Source organism: Vipera berus (genome assembly GCF_964194415.1).
Source record: "Vipera berus genome assembly, chromosome: Z".
Lineage (NCBI taxonomy): Eukaryota > Metazoa > Chordata > Lepidosauria > Squamata > Viperidae > Vipera > Vipera berus.
In genome coordinates this window covers 103,280,714-103,304,486 of record NC_138205.1, presented here as the reverse complement: position 1 = coordinate 103,304,486, position 23,773 = coordinate 103,280,714, and the positions used below count along the sequence as shown (strand labels likewise).

The 23,773-nt window shown below is 40.8% G+C and overlaps 1 protein-coding gene across 5 annotated transcripts in view; it reads left to right on the top strand.

Annotated features, from left to right (window-relative positions):
* Positions 1-14,024, top strand: part of VPS50 (VPS50 subunit of EARP/GARPII complex) — a 78,928-nt gene extending 64,904 nt beyond the window's left edge. The window contains exons 23-28 of one of the 5 annotated variants that reach the window (XM_081346527.1): positions 4,059-4,207; positions 5,756-5,852; positions 6,033-6,191; positions 8,451-8,572; positions 11,345-11,534; positions 13,267-14,024. In XM_081346527.1, the coding sequence (XP_081202653.1) occupies positions 4,059-4,207; positions 5,756-5,852; positions 6,033-6,191; positions 8,451-8,572; positions 11,345-11,534; positions 13,267-13,386 (837 nt within the window). In that variant the 3' untranslated portion in view covers positions 13,387-14,024. Of the gene's footprint in view, positions 1-1,020; positions 1,179-4,019; positions 4,208-5,755; positions 5,853-6,032; positions 6,192-8,450; positions 8,573-10,271; positions 10,431-11,344; positions 11,535-13,266 lie in introns of those variants that run through there. The other 4 variants (XM_081346530.1, XM_081346529.1, XM_081346528.1 and 1 more) reach the window with 4 other exon arrangements.
* Positions 14,025-23,773: the final 9,749 nt, after the last annotated feature.

Genomic DNA, 23,773 nt, shown 5'->3' with positions numbered 1-23,773 from the left:
GTTTATATGAAAGGTCTAAGACTTCAAGCAGTCTTCTTCATCCATTCTATTCCTTAATTTCCGAGAAATCTTTCTTTGGCAATGACGTCTAGCTGTTACCTTTTTGACCAACTGCATTTTAGATGACTTCCTGCACCGTGCTGACTTTGAATGGTTCTATTAAGTTTAATGTGGGTAATTTTGCTTTAAATAAGGCAAGTTCTTAAGTCGTTATGTAAGAAGAAAACAGAAAATTTCCCCCTTTTCAGTTATGATTTAAGAATTCAACATATTGCTTTATATTATTGCTTTAGAATTATTGCTTTAGTATTTAATTAAAATAAACATGAAGATCATGTGTGCAGGGGAAAGGTTCAGCATTTATTTCTCAACAATAAGGATAAACACATAAATCTACTAGTGAACATTTTAAAGGCAGCTAAGGAAATTAAATCAGCTCTTGGGTGTTAGCTTTTTAGGTGTTCTTCTGGATCTGAAAAGCTATCTTGGTGGTCCATTGTATTTGATTAGCCCTATCATGTCTTGTATGTGTGGAGAAGAGAAAGTATTTTCTAGAAAATGTTGGAATTGGGAGTATGTCTTGACTGAATATAATTAGGATTTTGCAAGGTAACGGGTTGCCTTCTTCTCATATTTGATGGAAAGATTTAGAGAAGGGAAAGATACCCTTTTTACCTCTTCCTGTCAAAATCAAGGCAATGGCCCTTTATATAATTTAAATTGTTACAGAAATAGAGGACCAAATTATATATTAATTTCATTGTGTTACTTGCCTTTTCTTTCCAAGAATGAGAATATCGTGACATGGCTTAATTTTTCCATATGAAAAACTAGGATAAAAATCTTTAATATATTGCCGGGATAGGTTTTGCTAGATTAAGGAGTAGGAGTAGAATGGAGTGAATAGTTTATTTACTTATTTATTTTATTAAATTTTTATCCTGCTTTACTGTTGTTTTTTTATAAATTACCCAACATATATAATACTTCTTCCTTCTCCTATTTTCTTCACAACAACAGTTTTGGGCTAAGAGAAGTGACCCAAGGAATATAACCAGCTTTCATGCATAAGAAGAGACTAGAATTCACAGTCTCCTGGTTTCTGGGTCAGCCTCATAACCACTATACCAAAGCGGCTCTTGGTTTGCCTCTCATCTTTTGTTGCTGAAGAAAAGATGGTATTGTATTTCCAGTGTAGGCTGTGTGTGTGTGTGTGTGTGTGTGTGTGTGTGTGTGTGTGTGTGCCTATTAAGATGATGAGACATTTTAAGATGGTTAGATAGGAAAAGAAACTGTTCAACAAGAAAAGATTGCATGTTTTAATATAACGGTCCATGATACCTTCCTCCTATATAGGAATCTAAATATAAGAAACTCGATTGTGCAAAATCTGTTGAGAACTGATATATGTCTTTGTGAATGTTGCACTGGCAGTTGCTCAAAAATCTTCCCCCCCCCCCCCCCCAAGCAGTAAGAAGAAAATGCAAGAAAGAAGTTTCACTCCTGAGTACGGGAATTAATGAGACCAGGAAACAATCTGTTCCTTTTTGGCTTTTTAAGACTCCAAGCTTTTTTTTTCCTTTTCTTCTGTGTCTACCTGCTTTTTGATGTCTTAAAGAAGACTTTTTCATTGGTAGATTGAAATTACAGACCTGTACAATGATTCTTTAAAGAAGCAAAATGTCTTCAAGGGTCAAAAATGTTTGTTGGATATGATCAGTATGCTAGATCAAAGAATTACCATGTTTTGATGGGAACACAAGAACATTTTATTCACTTCTTTCTTCATTTATATCCTACCCATATGCTGACTTGCAACACCATAGCTAGGATTACAGGACATATCCTTCTGCTCAGATATTTGGATCAAAAGTAGGACTTTCTGAGGGCTAGCATGTTGAATCAAAATGCCCTAAATTGTTTGAGATGTGACTATTTTGCTTTTATTCACAGATTTTTTTTCTTCTCTTTTCTTGTGCCCTGATAACAAATTTCTTCTTAATTTTCTTCTTCCAAATTTTGTCCCTTTCCCCACTTTGATTGGTCACATGAAGATTCTTGACTGATTATGAATCACATAGTATGAAATTATTTTGTTATAGTACTTACTAAGGACAATTATGTCTGTGATGATTTCCGTGAAGACAATTGGTGCCAGTTCAGAAATCATTGTCCTCTCTGCAAATAAGTGAACAGTTTTGCCTCTTTCAGTGAGACTGTAAAACAAACAGCAACAAAACAAGCACAAAGAAGAGCATTTCAGTACTGATGAAAGGATGAAAATACTTCTGAACTTAAGTTACAACATTTTATACTGCTTGTGCTTTGAATTAAAAGTTTATAGTGGTTTACTTACTGCATGTTTGTGGTTTCAAATAATTCCAAATGCTAAATCCCATTAGTGAGGAATTACTCAACCAATAATTTGGCATTCTCCAATTTAGCTTTGTTCAAAACAGCTCTTTTCCTGTGAAGTGAGGTGAGAGAGAGTCTTTCCCAGCAGTGCACTGGGGAAAAAAATCCTTAAAATCGTAAAGTTGGAAGGACCATTTAGACCATCAAATCCAACCCTTTTATTCACTGCAGGCATCCAAACTATCTAGACTCCACTTAAACATGTTCAGTGAAAGGGAGTGCACTATAACTCTCAAGTTTCCTGTTGCAGCCTAACTCATACTTCTGAATATGAACTGTGTTTCCATTTAATTGTCAGTATAGATAATGAAGACCGACTTCTCAGAATCTTCCTACATTACATATAGCAGGGGTGTCAAATTGCCAGCCCGCGGGCCGGATGCGTCACACAGAAGCCACACTCATCCCATTGCCGGCAATGGCAAAACACTCCCAATACGTTGCGTGACATCATGTGATGTTGCAAGTTTGACGTTTCTGGCATATAGTATAGGTTATATTATGTGATTAGGGGGCTGGAGGCTAAAACATATAGGGAACGGTTGCTGGAATTGGGTATGTGTAGTTTAATGAAGAGAAGGGTGAGGGGTGACATGATAGCAGTGTTCCAATATCTCAGGGGCTACCACAAAGAAGAGGGAGTCAAGCTATTCTCCAAAGCACCTGAAAGCAGGACAAGAAGCAATGGATGGAAACTAGTCAAGGAGAGAAGCAACCTAGAACTAAGGAGAAACTTCCTGACAGTTAGAACAATTAACCAGTGGAACAACCTGCCTCCAGAAGTGGTGAATGCTCCAACACTGGAGGTTTTTAAGAAGAGACTGGACAGCCATTTGCCTGAAATGGTATAAGGTTTCCTGCCTGAACAGGGGGTTGGACTAGATGACCTCCAAGGTCCCTTCCAACTTTATTATTATTATTATTATTATTATTATTATTATTATTATTATTATTATTATTATTATTATTATTATTATTATTATTATTATTATTATTATTATTATTATTATTATGCAAATATTTTATGAGAGAGCATTATTTTTTCCTAAAGCTTTTCTTTCTGCAACCCTGGCTGATACATCTAATTTGAGCATAGGAATTGATTCATCCCTAAAAGTGCATTTATTTTTTTAGATCAATAAAGGAGTTCCTGAGGACATGTATAAATTATAATTACGTTCTTGTGACCCCTCATTGAAATACTATAGAAGGATGACCTCAGAGGAAATAGGCACATCCTACTCAATAAAACTAGATTGTTACGGCTACAAACAATATTTCTATATTCTATGCTCATAAAATGCATCAGAATCATAGATTATCATTGTTATTCATAAATGAACTTTCAGAGCTGAAGATACTGTATGTAATGTGAAGTTTAGAATAGAATAGAATATCTTTATTGTCATTAAATTAAATTAAATTAAGAAATTAAGTTTCTATCAGAAGAAGTAAATATGCTAACTTATGCCCTGGAAACTATAACTATATTATTAATTATGCTACTGTAGCTCAGGAGTACTGAAGAGTATAGATGAATGTCTTCATACTGTCTGAATATTGCCTTAATTAAGTTCATTTGATTGTATTTTCAGCCAATGTAATTTCTTTCCCATCCTCTTCTACCCTTACTTCTTTTGAAGGATGTCTCCTCTGATGCTGCTGGAACACTAACTGCTGTTGAAGAAAGAAAGGAAAAGGTTCCAATGCCGCATCTAAGTCATCTTGTAATCTTGACATCCAGCAACAGTCTCTATGGCTTGGCAGAGAGAGTGGTAGCCACAGAATCCTTGTATGTTAAGAATCCTCAACAGTGTTTCTTTCTGCTTCTTAAAATCAATTGCAAAAGATATTACAAATTAACTTAGGCATCTGTTAATAAGGCAGGACAAAGTAACGTCTGCCAACATCTTCCTGACCCACCCCACAAAAAGTTCCTAAACCTGAAAGATGCCAGAGATGGAGAATGTTAGCCTACAGCCACTTGTTTTTTAATTTGATTAATTCCCCCTTGTAGCCAGCAAAGGCATGGTACTGCCCTTCAAGACCATTTAAAAGTTTACAGCTGGTCCAGAGCACAGTGGTGCACTCCATATTGGGTATCTATAGATTTGCCCATGTTAAACCTTTGTTGTGCAAACTTCAGTGGCTCCTAGTTTTCTACTGAGTGCAATTTAAGGTGCTGGTTATTGCCTTTGAAGGCCTATTTGGTATGGAACCCAGTTATTTGCAGGACTGCCTTTCTCTAAGAATATCCAATTGTTCTACTAGATCAGATAGGATGGGCATGTTTCTGATCCCCTCCCTGAAATCTTGTGGGACCTAAGATGGCTGCCTTTTCTATGGTGGCCCCTACCTAGTTGTGAAACATCCTCCTGCCAGCGATTTGACCGGCCCCCTTCCTTTTAGCCTTTCAAATGGCGTTAAGATGTAGCTTTTTCAGTGTGGTGCTGGAATTGTACAGGTAAAAGGCCTGGAAGGAAAATAATATAGTCTGTTGTGGGGCATCTCAAGGGAAATTACTACAGTACGTGGTTTTTGTTTTTTTGCTTTATTGATTTATGATTGTTTTATTTATTGGTGTTATGGTTTTTGTATACCCAGAGTTGATTAAGATGGGTGGCCATATAAACGTTTTGAATAAGTAAGTAAGTAAGTAACTGCAGATATTTATTTTTTTATTATTTATTATCGGACTTATATGCCGCCCTATCTCCCAGAGGACTCAGGGCGGCTAACAACAATAAAAACCAACAGTACAAAAGTTAAAAAAAATTAAATAACAGCCCCAAATATTAATTACACAGTTAAAATTAAGACTTTTAAAAACCCATCATCAATCCAGGTCAGCCTGATGAAAAAAGAACGTCTTGAGGTCACGGCGAAAGGACCGGAGGTCCGGGGCCATCCGAAGCTCAAGGGGGAGTTGATTCCAAAGGGCTGGCGCTCCCACAGAGAAGGCCCTCCCCCTGGGGGTCGCCAGCCGACATTGTCTGGCCAACGGCACCCTGAGGAGGCCCTCTCTGTGTGAGCGCACTGGGCAATGGGAAGTCGTCCCCGGCAGCAGACGGTCCTGCAGATATCCCGGGCCTAAGCCATGTAGGGCTTTAGATATAGTATTGATAGGCACCCGTTCTGTAGGCCCATTATCTGTCAGGTGCAAAACAGTGAGACTTTGATCTTAGTAACTTTTCTGTATTAATTAATTAATTAAACAAATTTATATAGCTATCCAACTCACACTTAATTGATTCAAGGCAACTTACAAAATTTTCAAAATCCATTATATAATAAAACCCAATTTAAAAAAAACCCACCCCACCTCTGTTTTGTTTTTTAGAGTATTTTTGGCTGAACAATTTGAGTTCCTCCAGTCCCATCTTGATGCTGTAATGCCTCCAGCCAAGAAGCCTTTTCTACAACAGTTCTATTCACAGGTCAGGATTCTGAATACAGTTATTTTTTTGGTAATTTTGAATGTGTTATGTATTGCTTTTGTAAACAAACACCTTCAGATGCCTAACAATAATTAGTGCTACTTACTTAATGCATTCTGGTTCTTAATGTAATTACTGCAATAGCATTTGAAAAAAATGTTGTTTAACTTCATGTTTCAGACAGTTTCAACAGCCAATGAACTACGTAAACCTATATATTGGATTGTAGCTGCTAAAGCAATTGATTATGAACAGATGTTACTTCTGATGGCAAATGTGAAGTGGGATGTAAAAGAAATCATGTCACAACACAATATTTATGTCGATTCACTCTTAAAAGTAAGTATATTTTTAATTGCTTTGCACTTAAATGTTCCTAACTAAGAGATAAATTATTAATATAGTAGCTTTGTTCCACGTCGAGAGCAATAAGTCCTTCCTTCAGTAATTTGATTCCTTCGGTTTTCTTCAGTTCTTATCATAGCAAAAAAAGTCACATTTTTGTCTATTCATGTTTAAATAGTATGCCAACATAAGGAAAGATTCTCACCAATGTTCAGTCTATGAATCTATACATCCTTAAGAGAGGTATTGTTAATATTTTAAAATTAGAAGTACCAAGACATGGTCCCACATAATAGTATAGAGAAAAAGACATACCATACCATTTACTACTGAAATCAGTCTACTGCAGTTTCCTTTTTGACTATCCATTTCAGCATGGGTTTCGATGTTAAAGAATTATTTGCATGCTTACTTAAAAGTCCTAATTGTGATTTTGATTACTGAAAAATAAATATGCATATGTCTATAGTGTTTCTGTACCTTTCTGTTTGTATTGCTTGGCTAAAAGGTATGGACTTCAATTTGCCAAATAACCAGTGAAAACTGGCTTTCTGTCTGCCATATGTTCCTCCATTCATAATTTATAGTACCAAATAAGCTTTTATTCCCAGTGAATGTTTCCAATTTTAATGGTTACTATAACACCCTTTGGTGTTGTTTGCATGAATGTTCTGAGAGTTTCACACTAGGGTGGAGAATGCTGTCTGTATTCAACCCACTTCTGTATTCAGCTGGAGCTTTGAAAGGAAGTTGTAGCTCTGTTAACATAAATATAAGTACAGTTTTCTGCATAATCTGGGACATAAATAAAGGAGGATTTCAGGATATGTACTTGTCTGAATGATAGGTTCAGCTGCCTTTTAGATCTTTCAGTTGAAAGGTTGGAGAGAATAGAGAAGATTATATGCTTGTCTGGTTTTCCATCATGTTTGAAGTCCTCTACACATTTAGACAAATCCTTAAGGAGGATCTCATACCAAGACTAAAATAATAATATTAAAAAATCTTTTAGGTGAGAGTAGCCACAATATTATTTGGATTCCTATTACAAACACATGGCACCATAGCACACAAACTATCTAAAGCCCTTCAAAACAGCTTAAATAATCCAAATGACCTATCAGCCCCAGAAGGAAAAAAACCAGGAATTATCCAACAACATACAGTGTAAATTTGTAACAGCTATTGTATAGGGCAGACATATCAAACTTGCGACATCCCGTGATGTCGCACGACGTATCAGAGCTTTTCCCCCATTGCTGGCAATGGGGTGGGCACAGTTTCCTTGTGACGAGTCCAGCCCAAAGGCTGGCAGTTTGACACCCCTGGTGTAGGGCATGCAGGCAGAAGACTAGCAGAGTGTATCCATTAACACCAAATAGCAGAAGACCTGATGATAACTCCTTAATTTTACAACACATGAACAGACTCAACCATAATTTCAACTGGAAATTGTGAGCAACTTATCACCAAGATCACTCCTGCCAATACTGACAGGGCAAACCATTAAAATATAAAATGAGAACAAACCCACTCCCTCCTACCACTGATGAAATTATCTAGTTTGGTAATGAAACATCTGCAAGAAAGCAACCAAATTAAGAGTTCACCAAGAACCCCACAGTTCAACCCTAAACTACAAATAACCTATTCTATTGGATTCCTATTTATAATATAAAAATGGTTAGTAAATTTAAATACACATTTTGCAAATGCAAAATTTAATATGGAACAGTAGCCTTGAGGTCAGATTGGATCTTATTCTATTGGTCTCTTCAAAAGCCATTAAATCCTGGCATTTTCAGGATCTGCCCAATGATAATCAAGGCCTTCTGCAATGGGCTTGGATGTTCTAGGTATTTTTTTAGGTTGCAATTGTTTTGTTATTGTTCATATTTTAATATTGTATTTTCAGCAAGAAGCTTTAAGCCTTGTTGGATTAAGCAGCCATAGATTCATTCAATGATACACAAAGGGAGTCAATCTTTTCAAACTTAGTCTTGAGGTGTATTGTAACTTCAACTCTTGAGTCTAAAATATGGCTGTTAGGAATACAGGAAATTTTAGTTCTTATAAATAAGAAAAGGAGCCAGTTGGGAAAAGCTGCTATAGAATGCCCATCAACTGTCTTGTCAGTTCGTGTAATTTTTGTTTGTATGTTTGCATATTTTCTGATTAACTGTATTTTTATTGGCATTTACATTTCATCATCTTTTAATAATTTATACATTATATAAATTTTATATGATTTAGGAATTTGAAGAATTTAACAAGAGGATGAATGAAGTGTCAAAGAGAGTTCGTATTCCATTGCCAGTTTCAAATATTCTTTGGGAACACTGCATACGACTAGCCAATAGAACAATTGTAGAAGGGTAAGTGCTATTTGGATAGTCTTTTTTGAAATGAACATTAAAATCTTGGTTGGACTCATAAAGTTCTTTATTCACATAATGTATTCCTCCCCCAAATACTATCTCTCTTTCTCTTCTAGTCTTATGATAATCATAATTTCCAGTTACCTAATGTTGCCCACAAAAATGTGGCAGATTTAATTAGTTCAAGTGTAGTCTTGAGATAGGTGATATTAGAATTTTGTTCATTTTATAATTATAATATACTTGCAAACTGACTGCCATATGTCTTATAGGAAGTTAAATTGCCAAATTCAGCTGAGCATATGACTTGGACATATGTGTAAAGATTTTATTTATTAGTGAATAACACTTCTATTCAGAGAAGAGCAGCTATTGCAACCTCTTGGAGTAATGCTAATGGTATATTTTAGAACAGGGCTTTTCAACCAGTGGTACGGGTATCACCTGTGGTACTTTGGCACCTGGCAGGTGGTACGCGACCATCCTAGAAAAGTAGCAGGGAAGGGGAATGAGCTGAACCGGTGGCAGCACCGCACAAGCCTGAGCGAGAGATGGCTGGAGCTGCAGGGCTGTCAGGGCTCAGCAGAAGCGCCAGGATCAGCGCCAGGCTCCAGCTTGAGCTCGGCACTGATCTTGGCGCTTCTGAGCCCAAAGAAGCGCCGATCAGCTGGAATGTTGTAGCATCTCCAGGGTGTTGTGATTTACATTCAGATGCTTGGCAACTGATTCATATTTATGACAGTCACAGTGTCCCAGGGTCATGTGAAGTGACCAAAACCTGCTGCAACCACCCAGCAGATGGGCGGAGTAAAAACCAAACACCCCCCACCCCACCCCCACTGCCAATCCTCAACAGAAATGCTCACAATGATGAAAATCTTGGACAGGAGGAAGAGCGCCGCCAGGCAGGCAGGCAGGTGTCTTGCTTGGCTGTGGCTTGGGGGGCGCTTTTTCCAGTGCCATTGTAACTTCAAACAGTCGTTAAGCAAACTGTTGTAAGTCGAGGACTACCTGCACTTCATCACTTTTTTCCTTTTTTTTTTTTTGATCATCAAGTTTTTGACACCTTGTTAGGCTACTGGTGGTACTTGGATGTTGCCATATCATAAAAGTGGTACAATGGGTGAAAAGGTTGATAAGCCCTGTTTTAGAATGCATGTTGATTAAAATGTTTAGATGCAAATCAAAATCACTTCCTTGTATGTATGTTCAGAAGTAATAACTCCCATTCTTACTAGTCCTCGAGTTATCATTGTAATTGTGTCTGGAAATATGGTCATAGGTCAGGATGCTTGTTAAGGGATCATTGTGTGACCATGCCTAATTAAGCAACCTTGTTTGCTGTGGTTGTTAAATAGACATTGTTGTTAAATAGGCAGTTGTTAAAGTACCCATTTTCTCCAATGGGTGTTTTTTGCTGGAAATCAGAAGTAAACCCTGGAAATAGGGAAAAATGCCAAAAATTGTGATGATGTGCAAATGGTTATAAGTGCAAGCCACTTGCCAACGATCCAAAATGGGATCTCCTGGGTTCAAATGGGGGGAGCTGTCAGAACTTCAAAATGGATCATAGGTAGCTCTGGGGAGGTCTGTTATAACTTTGAACAGTTGCTAAACACTGGCCATTAAGTGAGAACTATCTGTAGTAATCTTGAGCAGGGCTTTTCAACCTTTTCACCCATTGTACCACTTCTAGGATATGGCAACATCCGAGTACCACCAGTGGCCTAGCAAGGTGTCAAAAACTTGATGACCAAAAGAAAAAAAAAGGAAAAAAGTGATGAAATGCAGGTAGTCCTCGACTTACAACAGTTCACTTAGTGACTGTTCGAAGTTACAATGACACTGAAAAAAGTGCCCCCCAAGCCACAGCCTAGCAAGATGCCTACCTGCCTGCCTGGTGGCGCTCTTCCTCCTGTCCAAGGTTTTCATTGTTGTGAGCATTTCTGTTGAGGATTGGCAGCGGGGGTGGGGTGGGGGTGTTTGGTTTTTATTCCCCCCATCTGCTGGGTGGTTGCAGCAGCTTTTGGTCACATCACATGACCCTGGGTCACTGTGACCATCATAAATATGAATCAGTTGCCAAGCATCTGAATGTAAATCACAAGTCCCTGGAGATGCTGCAACATTCCAGCTGATCGGTGCTTCTTCTGGGCTCAGTAGAAACGCCAGGATCAGCGCCGAGCTCCAGCTGGAGCCTGGCGCTTCCACTGAGCCCTGATAGCCCCGAAGAAGCACTGATGCTGGCGCTTCCACTGAGCCCTGATAGCCCCGAAGAAGCACTGATGCTGGCGCTTCCACTGAGCCCTGAGAGCCCCGAAGAAGCGCTGATGCTGGTGCTTCCACTGAGCCCTGAGAGCCCCGAAGAAGCGCTGATGCTGGCGCTTCCACTGAGCCCTGAGAGCCCCGAAGAAGCGCTGATGCTGGCGCTTCCACTGAGCCCTGAGAGCCCCGAAGAAGCGCTGATGCTGGCGCTTCCACTGAGCCCTGAGAGCCCTGCAGCTCCAGACATCTCTCGCTCAGGCTTGTGCGGTGCTGCCACCGGTTCAGCTCATTCCCCTCCCCTGTTACCACTTTTCTAGGATGGCCACATACCACCTGCCAGGTGCCAATGTACCACAGGTGGTACCCGTACCACTGGTTGAAAAGCCCTGATCTTGAGTTCCTGGATAACCTTTTGCTATTTCCTATTGTAATTCAACCACAATCTTCAGAAAATCAGAATTAAAGCACTGAACCAGACTTCTTACCTCTTGCTTATCTATCTAGTTATGCGAATGTGAAGAAGTGTAGCAATGAAGGTCGTGCTTTGATGCAATTGGATTTTCAACAGTTTTTAATGAAGCTGGAGAAACTCACAGATATTAGGCCTATTCCAGACAAGGAATTTGTGGAGACCTATATTAAAGCTTATTATTTGACTGAAAATGACATGGAACGTTGGATCAAGGAACACAGAGTAAGAACTGATTTTTAGGTTTTCTCATTGGATTGGATCTGGTGGGGGAGAAGATTATATTGATATGCTGTGAGCCCAAATAATTGGTTCTTTGCTAATATTTAAATATGAAAGAGACTCTGATGACTTTTACTTTGTTAACTAAAAAGATCCTACACTGATGTGGTGCATCCATTGCCTGCTTGGCAGCCTTTTCAATTTGATTTTCTCTGTTGAACTTAATGGCCATGAAGGTGTGTTCTACAGCTGCTAAATTATGCCTAAATAGAAACATAGAAAGCTGACAGCAGGAAAAAAAGACACTGTGGTCCATCAAGTCTGCTTTTTTATTTTTTATTTTTTGTTTTATTTTCTTTTTAAATTTTTGTCAGATGATGGGATGACTTTATCCCAAGCATGTTTAAACTCAATTACTGAGGATTGACCCACTACCTCATCTGGAAGTTGGTTCCAAGGTTCTACTCCTTTCTGTGAAGTAGACCTTTGAACTTTCCTTCTGTCAGTTTGAGATTACGTCCCCTTGATTTTTGCTTAATATTGAAAATGCTGGCCTTCTAGAATCTTATTCACCTTAATATATTTAAAGGTTTCACTCATGTCCCCCTTTTCCCTTATGTCTTCCAAGCTGTACATATTCAGTTTCTTCAATCTTTCCTGATAGGTTTTGTCCCCCCGACCTTGCACCATTTTTGTTGCCGCCTCTGGACTCATTCAATCTAATTAGAATAGAATAGAGAATAGAATAGAATTGGAAGGGACCTTGGAGGTCTTCTAGTCCAGCCCCCTGCTCAAGCAGGAGAACCTATACCATAAATAATAATAAACCTTTATTGTCAAAGTACAACATGTGTACATTGAGATTAGCTGAGCCTCCCCCCGTGCTCCCTCCCCCCAACACACAGTGACAACAAACCATCCTACCACACCATGTGAACCAACTACACCACACACCGGCCTCCCAAGTCAATTCTGCATAAGTTCACAGAGATTATATCCCATTCAAAAGCCTAACATCTCAGACAAGTGATTGTCTAGCCTCTTTTTAAAAATCTCCAGTGATGGAGCATCCACAATTTTTGGAGGCAAGCTGTTGCACTGGTTAATTGACCCTCACTGTCAGGAAGTTTCTCCTTAATTCCAGGTTGCTTCTCTCTTTGATCAGATCTTTTCATCTTTTTTTTTAAGAATTGGACACAATATTAACAAATGGGGTCTGCCTAAAGCCTTATGTAGCAGGATTAGGACTTCCTTTTTCCTGCTGGGGATCCCTGTAGTGATGCACCTGATTAGGTGATGCAACTAAGATGTTCTAGAAACAAAATACATTCTTTGAGCCATAGGTTGGGGGACTCTGTGTCTAATCCCTTTGGGAGAACTAAATTGGAAATGTGAACAGAAGGTTTTTTGAAACTTTGTTTTTGTAGTACCTCTGAGTCTTAAGCCAATCTGACATGTTTTTCCATGAGGAGTGGAAAACAGATTTTAAGAATTTCATGCTGTCCAACATTTCACTAAAACTCTAAGCAGCTCCTATTTAAGCTGCTACCCTTGTACTGCTTTTTTCTTCAGAGGTTTGTAACAAAAACAATACTCATCTCAGCCCTTGTTCAGTATTTCTTCCCAAATGGCAGTTTGGTGTGAAAATATACTTTTTTTGCTATAACAAGTTTTTTTCTGGGCACTCACATTCTGTTTGTTGGAAACTAAACTGTGATTTCTTTACTTTTGACAGGAATATTCCACCAAACAACTGACCAATTTGGTGAATGTTTGTCTGGGAACTCACATCAACAAAAAAGCTAAGCAGAAACTGTTAGCAGCTATTGATGATCTAGATAGACCTAAAAGATAATTTAAAAGACTATCCAGTCTTGTGATTTTTTTTTGCCTGTATTATTATTTGACCATGTGAAACATGAAGAAATATCTCATGGAACTACAGATGAAGTTTGGCTAAATGGAGAAAGTGGGCATCCTTTTCTGACTGGCTCCAAAGACATTTGAAATCAATGTGTGGTCTTCTCAACTCTTCTACCCCCACTGTCACTTTGGCAGTATGCTTACTTTCATGACAAGTTAAATTTGTTTTTGTATGTATGTGTGTTATGTGCATGTTTGTGTATGCATATGTTTACACACACACACATAAAATCAGTATAAGAAAATAAAGCTAAAATAATATATTAGATTGGTGGGTTTTCTGTTGGGGTTCTGAGGGTTTTGGGGGTTTTTTTTGTATTTTTTGTCTTTTTTGCCAAAGGGTTCCTACATAGTTCTCTCTTCTGTGCTGACAAAATGGTATGAGTGAAAATAAAAAAGAAAATCTTGTATCGAGATTATGAATTATGCATGTCCTTTAAAAGTGTGCAGTGCTTAATACTATTAGGTTTTGCTTTACATACCTTTAAGTGCAAATTCATTTCAGAATGAATCCTATCTTGTAAAAGGAATTGACTAGGAATTATGGCAAAATAATAAACACTGAATACTAGGAAATGGTGCTTTGGAATCTGTTCTTGGCAGCTTATGCAATAGATCTGCTCCCATGGCATTCTGTTATAAGTAGGCTACATGAGATGGAAAGGATTAAAAGCAATTGACTCAATTTTATCACCAGATGTATTCACAAAATACCTCTGCAATAGAATTTTATCTGGATTTCAAATGTTGCTGAGTCTTCATTTTAAAAATAATACAGGTAATTAATTTAATAGCCTCCTTTGGCCCTCTTCTGAAACTATTTCAGTTTCAAAAATGAGTAAAAGAGCCACAATCAAAATAGGATAGTGCTTCTGAAAAACTTAATGATTGACTAGGTGAAGGATTATCTCATGAAAATATCTTGTTTTCATGCTCTTAAAGATTAAAGAACTTCATTCTGTTTTCCATATAGCTTTTCTAACCTACAACTGAACTATAATTCTTATAACTACCACACAATGAAAAAACAAGATAAAAAAGTGGGGCTGGGGAATTTCTGGATGGAAATGATTGGCTGTACGTACTGAATTTCTCCCAAATTCAAAATTTACTTCTTTCTACTTAGAACAGTGTTTTCCCAAATTTGGCAACATTAAGATGTGTGGATTTCACTTCCCGGAACTCACCAGCAAAAACACTGGCTTAGAAGAACTTATACAAAAAAAGTCTTATTAAATGTCAAATGTTAAGTGCTTTGTTTTAGAAGATACTGAATTTGAATTTGACTTAAAGCACTTGCCTAGGTGAGCTGCTGGAATTGATCCTACCAATTGATCAGAGAGATGTCAGGTGAAACATCAATCTCATATTTTTGCAGGTTCTGTTGTATTACTCATGGGGGGGAGGTCCTGTTTCAGATGTATTACATCCTTTAGTATTCATGAGTTTGATAATGTATTCTGAACAGTGAAGAAAGGAGGAGGGGATGCTCTGTTTGAGAACCTGTTCAGAAATTCTCTGCCTTGTAGAAAAGTCATAGAGCAACACCTCCAAGGCTTTACAGAGAGGACAAAATGAATGGAGAGCTAGTTCCTAGCAGCTTTCCCTTGTCTCACTTAGAACTATAACGGACTCTGCTAAGAGTGTTTATCTATTTGACTTTATTGCTAGTTGTGTTTGAATGAAATATATCACTCATCCTTTGAATGGGTTACCTGTGTTGCTCTGCACTCAATCCAGATTGGAGAGTGTGCAGTAGCTCCTAAGCTCTCCTAGTACTTTTATGCCACTCTCTCTTGGTGGATTGCTAGATGTACAATGAATAGGCTATAGAAACCCAATGATCATTAGCTGGAATCTGAATTTTAATTTTCTGTATCTTTTTGCTGCCATCTAATAGTTTTCCAGATATTTATAGTCCATATATGGTATGCCTAATCTAAAGCAAGATATTTGCTTCATTATTTCCATAAAATGGTGCTGAAGGCTATTTTCTCTTTTTTCCCCTTTGTTGTTTTTTCTTCCATATAGAAATAGATCTTCTCTGTATAAAACAGAACCGTGATCTGTTTTATGATCTCAGGCCCAGCTTTACATTCCAGTAAGCCAGAAATTCTAGCTTCTCCCAGATCTTGGGGTTCTTTCTTCAACTTAGAAATTAACTGTCAGCAGAAAGCTCTTCATTTGAATTGTAGGCCTCATTTGGATGTAGACACTCATGCTTTATATTTCTTGTTAGAACCCAAACAATTGTTAATGACACAGCAACCCGGGGTATTTTGCAATAAATATGTCAAAAGATACATATCTTTCGTTTTCTAGCACACACAAAAATAAAGCACTTATCATGGTTGCTACTAGTGATGATTTGGGCATTGAGCTAGGCAAGCTTAGAGGAGATAATGAGGCTATAATTCCATTTTACTCCTAATAATTAGTGTGTAGTTAGCCAGTTTTCCCAACACCTGGAGACATAGTATGTCTCTTTGAGAATTCTAAAAGCTTGCCCTAAAATAGTTCATCAGAATCTATGTAGGTTATCCCCTGACCCAGTGAGTTACTTTGGGGGTATAATTACATTGTCTCCCAGGAAAAAGGAGAAAGTAGGATGAGAGAGAAAAATAGAATTACTTTTTTATAATGGTGTGAAATAACTAGATATTTCAGAGTAAAGCTTCCACCAATCCTGTTGAAGATGAGCATATCTTAAATTAATTTTAATCTATTCCAAATGACTTATTTTATGAGTCTTCCTCCCAGCTTCCATATGAGCTTCCAGTTTTGCTGTTTTGTGCAGCTGCAGGAATATTCCCCTGCTGTCCTATTCCACCTTCTAGTGGAGCTAGCCATCTCTTCTTCTTCCAGCTGGCAGACGGAAAAAGCATAAAGAAGGCAGTCAGTCAGTCATCCAGCCAGTCCCCCGCTTCACTTTCCTTTTTTGCTGACTCTGCTTTTTGCACAGAGGAAAGAAAAGTGAAACATAACGAAAGGAAAAGCTCATTTGTGCATCTTGTGGGAAAATGCAAAGCTACCCTGTAGAACATTTGGGATAGCAAAAGCGTATAGAAGGAAAAAATTAACATTCTACGTCTAAGCAACTTTTCCTTAATAGAATATAGGGTTGGAAGGATCTTCTAATCCAACACCCTGCTCAAGCAGGAGACAGTGTACCATTCTAGACAAATGCTGTCCCGTCTCTTCTTGAAAACCTCCAGTGATGGAGCACCCACAACTTCTGAAGGCAAGCCATTCCACTGATTAATTGTTCTCATTTCAGAAAAGTTCTCTTTAGTTCCAGATTGAATCTTCCTTTAATGATCCTAATCAAGGAGAATATTTCTAACTCAGGGTTGAAATGAGGGATCTTAGAGACTCATGAGGATCCTGTTTAATCCCCCACTTGCTGCAGAGTTTGTTTCCCACTTAATGTCAGATGGTTAACATTCCCCATTACTACTGTAGTGTGTTTCTTGCACCCTAATTAGCAAAATGCCACCTATTTCATCTACCAGGTGGGTAGCCTATAACATAAAAGGTAAAGGTTCCCCCGCACATGCGTGCTAGTCGTTTCTGACTCTAGGGGCCGGTGCTCATCTCCGTTTCAAAGCCGAAGAGCCAGCACTTGTCCGAGGACATCTCCGTGGTCATGTGGCCAGCATGACTAGACGCCAAAGGCGCACGGAACGCTGTTACCTTCCCACTGTAGTGGTCCCTATTTTTCTACTTGCATTTTTACGTGCTTTCGAACTGCTAGGTTGGCAGACACTGGGACGAGTAACAGGTGCTCACTCTGTTACGCGGCACTCAGGATTTGACCCGCCAAACTGCCAACCTTCTGATCGACAAGCTCAGCATCCTAACCCACTGAGCCACTGCGTCATTCATTTTTCTTTTACATTAGCTCATCTGCATTCAAGAAGACTTTCATCCTTGATTTTATGCATATCTGTAGAGGTTTAGTGATTTCTTACATATAATACAACTCCACCTCCTCTGAGTTCCCGGTACTGGTGTGTGGTGACTGGAATAATGTGTGTATGGATGTGTGTGTACAGTGTAGTGCAAGGGGCTAAATTTGCCTACACATGCGTAGAGCTGTTAAACATCGGGCTCTCAAGGCAATCTGGGATTACCAGCGATTTTCAGCAGTACCATAACATACCGAACTGCAGAGAGAGGCCTCCAGGATCTCCGTGGATTGTCATCAGGTCAGGGAGGTGCCGACGTAAGCGAAAGCGAAAGGAGTGGAAACAAGCACGGCTGCAGAGCCGGACTGTTGGTTTGGCTTAGGAAGCAGCCCCACAGACCAGCACTGCCAAGTGTCTTCTTGAGCAATGCCAGATCCCTCATCCATAAAACTGATGAATTAGAGCTGCAGATAGCAGCAAGCAGGCTTCTCCGTGAAAGTTGTGTGATGATTGTCACGGCGACTTGGCTACACTCAGCTGTACCTGATGCAGCAGTGGAGTTGACAAGCCGAGTCATTCATTGCTCTAACAGAAATGGAGATTCCGGTAAGAGCAAAGGAGGAGGACTTTGTGTCTATATACATAGTGATTGGTGTGCCAACAGCAGACTAGTTTATACGTAATGCTCCCCAGATGTGGAACTGATGACTGTCACATGTAGGCCATTTTATCTACCTAGAGAAATTACTGTGGTAATTATAGCTGTCTATATTCCACCTGATGCCAATGTCAGTGCGGCGCTTTCCAAGCTATATGACATCATCTCCAGGCAGCAGCAAACTCATCCAGAGGGCACTCTTGTCGTGGCTGGGGACTTCAATCAAGCCTGTCTAAAGACAGTTCTCCCCAAGTTTGTGCAGTATGTGCAATTTTCCACCAGAGGGAAGAACACTAGACTGTGTGTACTCTAATCTGAAACAGGCATATAGAGTATTCCCCCTCCCCCACTGGGTACATCTGATCATCTCTCACTCCTGTTTTGCCCAAAGTATGTCCCTCTCAGGAAAAGAACTCAGACAGTCATGAAAATGGTTAAAATCTGGCCAGAGGGTACTCTCAGTCAATTGCAGGACTGCTTTGAAACCACTGACTGGAGTAACACTGCCCCAATGGCAAATGTTGGAGGCATCCGCCTCCATGACAAATGGTCGTTGTGGGTCAGGATGCTTCAAGATGGGCTCCTTCATGAAGGCTTCCTTCAAAGCCTGGAAAGCCCATTATTCTGGAGTGTCCCACTGAAACTGTATTTCTCTGCAGGAGCCGAGTGAGGGGGGCTGTCATGGTAGCAAACTCAGGGATGAAAGCCTGATAGTAGTGGGCGAACCCAAGAAGTCACTGGACATCCTTCACACGATGTGGGGGTTGCCAACTCTGCAGAGACTCGATCTTACTCGGCTCCATGGGATGCCCTCAGGAGAAATGAGGTGACCCAGGAAATCAATGGCCACCCAGTAGAACTGGCACTTCTCCATTTTGGCATACAGCCGATGTTTTCGGAGCCACTGCAGGACCTGATGGAGATGCTGATGGTGCGCCTCTTGCAACGGGGAGTAGATCAGGATGTCACCCAAGTAGATCACAACAATCTGATCTAACAAGTCCTGGAAAATGTCATTCATAAAATGCTGAAACACTGCTGAGGAGTTGGTCAGGCCAAACAGCATCACCATGTATCGAAGTGCCTGTACCAAGTACCAAACTTTGTCTTCCACTCACCAACCAACCAAACTCTGACAACGTTGTAAGCTCCATTCAAGTCCAGTTTTGTGAAGATCATTGCCTCCAGGAGCCGTCCAAGAGCTCGGGGATGAGAGGCAGCAGGTATTGATTGCACACCATGATGGCATTTAATTTCCTGTAATCACAGCATAGCCGCTATTTGCCAGACTTCTTTTTGACAAAGAGCATGGATGCAGACACTGGCAAGGACGAGGGCCAAATAAAACCCTGAGCCAAATTCTTGTCCAGAAAGTCCCACAACGCAGCCAACTCAGGGTCTGACATGGAGTACAAACGTCCTACTGGGAGAGGCATGTCAGGGACTAAATCAATGGGGCAGTCATAGGGCCTGTGCAGGGACAATTGATCCGCCTCAGTCTCGCTGAACACATTGGCATAATTTGTCAGTTCGGAGGGCAAGGAACCCCCTGGGGGACCCTCCACCTGGCCAGCACAGATATGGCAGGTGTGGTCCACGCACTGTAAGCTTGGGAAGGTGACCAAATTCTGTGACCAATAAATCTGTGGGTCATGCGTCTGGAGCCACACCAATCCCAAGACTATGGGGAAATACAGATCTGAGGTGATATAGAACTGGATGGCCTCCTCATGTGAACTGATGGCCATATATAATGGTTGCGTGGTGGCCTTAATTGGCCCAGACAGGAGCACTCGACCATCAATGGTCTCCACTAACATCGGTGGTTCCACCGGGCACTGGGGAACTGCCCATGTGACCACAAATGCTGCATCCATAAAGTTCATGGTGGATGCAGAATCAATCAATGCATGGATGGGAATCCCCTTGGGCAACCCAGGGAGAATCAGGCATGCCTCCAGTATTAGATGCTGTGGAGGTCCTACGTCGCTTGGACTTGTGGGATGTCTGATCCAAAATGCCCTTCAGGTTGGGCTCAGGCTGTTTCCTGACAGAGGAGCAGGTGGCTTTCTCGGGGCAGACTTGGTCACAGACACCCTGCGTCACCTCTTGGGGCAAAAAACAGCCAAATGCCCAGGGTCCCCACAGTAAAAACACAACCCCCCCCGAATGTCGCCTATTCAATTCTGCCACTGATAGGTGAGGTCTGGCAGCACCTAACTCCATGGGCTCCTCACTCTGGACCGGGGTCTTACACACAACAGGGGCTGCATGGGTCTCAGGTGGCACAGTGACTCCTTCGCTGCTGCAGCTGAGCATCAATCCGCAGACAGAGATAGATCAGCCCATTGAGGTTTAGGGGAACATCAACATGGGCCAGCTCATCCAACATCTCCTCCAACAATCCATCCTGGAAAGTGTCCACAAGTGCAGCCTCATTCCAGGGTGAATCCTGGCTGAGCAGCTGAAAATCACTGATATAGCCCTGTAGGGGGCCTTGGCCCTGCCTCAGAGTTTTCAGGTGTTGGGTAGCAGTCTGTGTCTTAATGGGGTCCTCGTACATCAGATGCATATGATCACAAAACCCCACAAAGTTGTCCAACAATGGACTAGTTTGCGCTAGCAGGGGTATGCCCCAATGAGCTGCAGCACCAGACAGACTGCTTATCATAAACCCCACTTTATCCCGGTCAGTGGGGAAATCAGCCACTCTCACACTGATAAACAGATGACATTCCTGTGTGGTGGTGGAGCAGTAGGGACACGTGCTTGCAGCTGAGCCTCTTGAGCTGCCAACAAAGCTAGCTGCTGGGAGAGCTGGGCATTCTCAGTGTTCTGTTCCAGCCTACGACCGGCCCTGTTGGAATGTCAGGGACAACCCCTTTTTATATTCAATAGGCTGGAACTAATCCAACCAAATTTATTTGCAAAAGCTAAATGAAAAAGTTCAAACAAAAGTTAAACAAATACAGACCAAGACTTTATCAGAAGCTCTTCAAACGGTTGCCTTCAGCAACCAGCACCTCCCACACATTCCCCTTTTAAACAGCAGTCTCAAGGCATGGCTTCTCATTGCCTTCTCCCAAGTTGCCTCATTGCTTTCCTTTGCTCAGTTCTGCTAGATTGCCTCCTGCTCCTAGCATCCCTGAACAGAGCCAGCTGTGGATCGTCTTCTTCCAATCTTTCAGGCTCACACAGCTGGGTCTGAGGAGGAACAAGACGGGAGGGCCCTGGCTGAGAGTTCTGCAGTGCATCAGAACCTTCCTTTGACACCAAAGGCTCTCCAAACCCCTCCTCCTTCTCCTCTTCAGAATTGTCTGACTCAGCTGCCAAAACCACAGGCAGACGCTGAATCACAACACTCAGCATGTAGCTGCTCCATAATAGTAAGGGGTGGGTGGCTAAAGGCAAACTGTTCTGTCGCAGCCTATGACCATCCTTGTTGTGTCACAAGAACAACCCCTTTTTTATCAGTAGGCTGGAAAAACCAACCCTTTTTATTTCATACACAGTCCTGATAATTATTTCCTCAAAAGAAAAACAACAAAACAGAGCAGGAGTTAAACAAGAATTTCACCAGTAAAACAAACAGACCATGATTCCCTTGAATTTTTTTACAAATGGTTGCCTTCAGCAGCCAGCACTGGCCACACCTTCCCTTTTTATTAAGCAGCCCCAAGGCGTGGCTTCTCAATGCCTTCTCCTCCCTTGGAGTTGCCATATTGTGTCCCTCTGACCTGCTCTAGTTAGCTGCTTTCTTTTATGAGCATCTATAATGACGTCCATCTGTGAGTCCTCAGATTCTGACTCATCTTCCCCACACAGCTGAGTCTCATCCGGAATACGATTGGAGGGACCAGGCTCTTCCTCTGATTGTGAGTCTTGTAATTCATCAGAACCTCCCTCCGACTCTGATGGCTCTCCAAAGCCCTCCTTCTCCTCCTCAGATTCCCCAAACTCAGCTGTCGGGAGCACAGGCTGGCACGGAATCACAACAAACATCTATAGTGATGAAATGCTTCGAAAGATTGGTTCTCCAACATCTTAGGACATGCCTCCCACCAGACTTCAGGGGAATAGGTCAACAGACGATGCCATAGCTACTGCTTTACATTCTGTAGCAAGCCATCTGGAGAAACCTGGAAGTTATCTCAGGATGCTTTTCATTGACTATAGCTCGGCTTTCAACACTATTCTGCCAAGCATCCTTATTGAAAAGCTGACTGACTTGAATTTTTCCCCCCCTCCATCTGTGATTGGATTAAAGACTTTCTGAGGGATCGGCTACAAACAGTAAGGGTTGGGTCTGTTTCATCCACCTCCCTGAAGCTTTGCATTGGCTCGCCACAGGGCTGCATGCTTAGCCCCTAGCTGTATCACTGTATACATACAATTGTGTATCATCCAACCCATCCACTACGATCATTAAGTTTGCAGATGATACCACCGTAGTGGGTCTTATTACAGGTGGAAATGAAACAGCATACAGGGGGGAGGTACAAAAAGTATCATTATGGTGTTTAGAGAACAACTTGCACCTGAACATAGGCAAAACAAAGGAGATGGTGTTAGACTTTTGGAGGAAAAGAGAGGAACCTGCCCCACTTTACATCGGGGGTGGGGGCTGTGTGGAGAGAGTCTCCTCCTTTAAATTCCTGGGAGTTTACCTCTGTGAAGATCTTACCTGAAAAGTCAATACAACCCAGATGGCCAGAAAGGCCCAACAGAGACTCCACGTCCTCAGGGTCTTGTGGAAGAACAGGGTAGAACAATGACTAATAACCTTCTTTTACTGGTCTAATATAGAGAGCGTCCTCTCGCACTGTATTGTGGTTTGGTATGCTGGCCTGACAGCTGCAGATAGGAAGATATTACAGAGGGTGGTGAGTACAGCACAAAACATCGTGGGCTGTCCCCTGACACCACTGGATGACATCGCCAGTGCTCTCTGCCTTGGAAGAGTGAGGAAAATTCTCAGGGATGACTCACACCGTGGTTGGTACCTCTATACTCTCCTACCATCGGGTAGGAGATACAGAAGAACAGGCTGAAGAACGGCTTCTGTCCATGGGCTGTCAGGCTCCTGAACAGGAAATAGCTCTATGTATGATTGACTTGTGAGGCTGGTGTGTTGTGCAATTAGCTCACATGGTGTAACAAGATGGTGGGTTTGTTGTCACTGTGAGTTGTGGTGGTGGGGGGCACAAAGGGAAGCTCAGCCAATCTTACTGTATACATGTTGTACTTTATTTTATTATTATTATTATTATTTTAATTCCATTTATATCCCGCCCTTCTCCGAAGACTCAGGGCGGCTTACAAGCTTAGCAGTAGCCTTCATACTTTGATAATAAAGGTTCATTCATTCATTCTATTAGGTCTGTTTCTTTTGAAATAATAATAATAATAATAATAATAATAATAATAATAATAATAATAATAATAATAATAATAATAATAATAATAATAATAATAATAATAATAATAATAATAATAATAATAATAATAAGTTGGAAGGGACCTTGGAGGTCATTTAGTCCAACCCCCTGTTCAGGCAGGAAACCCTATACCATTTCAGACAAGTGGCTGGCCACTCTCTTCTTAAAAACTTTCAGTGTTGGAGCATTCACCGCTTCTGGAGGCAGGTTGTTCCACTGGTTAATTGTTCTAACTGTCAGGAAGTTTCTCCTTAGTTCTAGGTTGCTTCTCTCCTTGACTAGTTTCCATCCATTGCTTCTTGTCCTGCTTTCAGG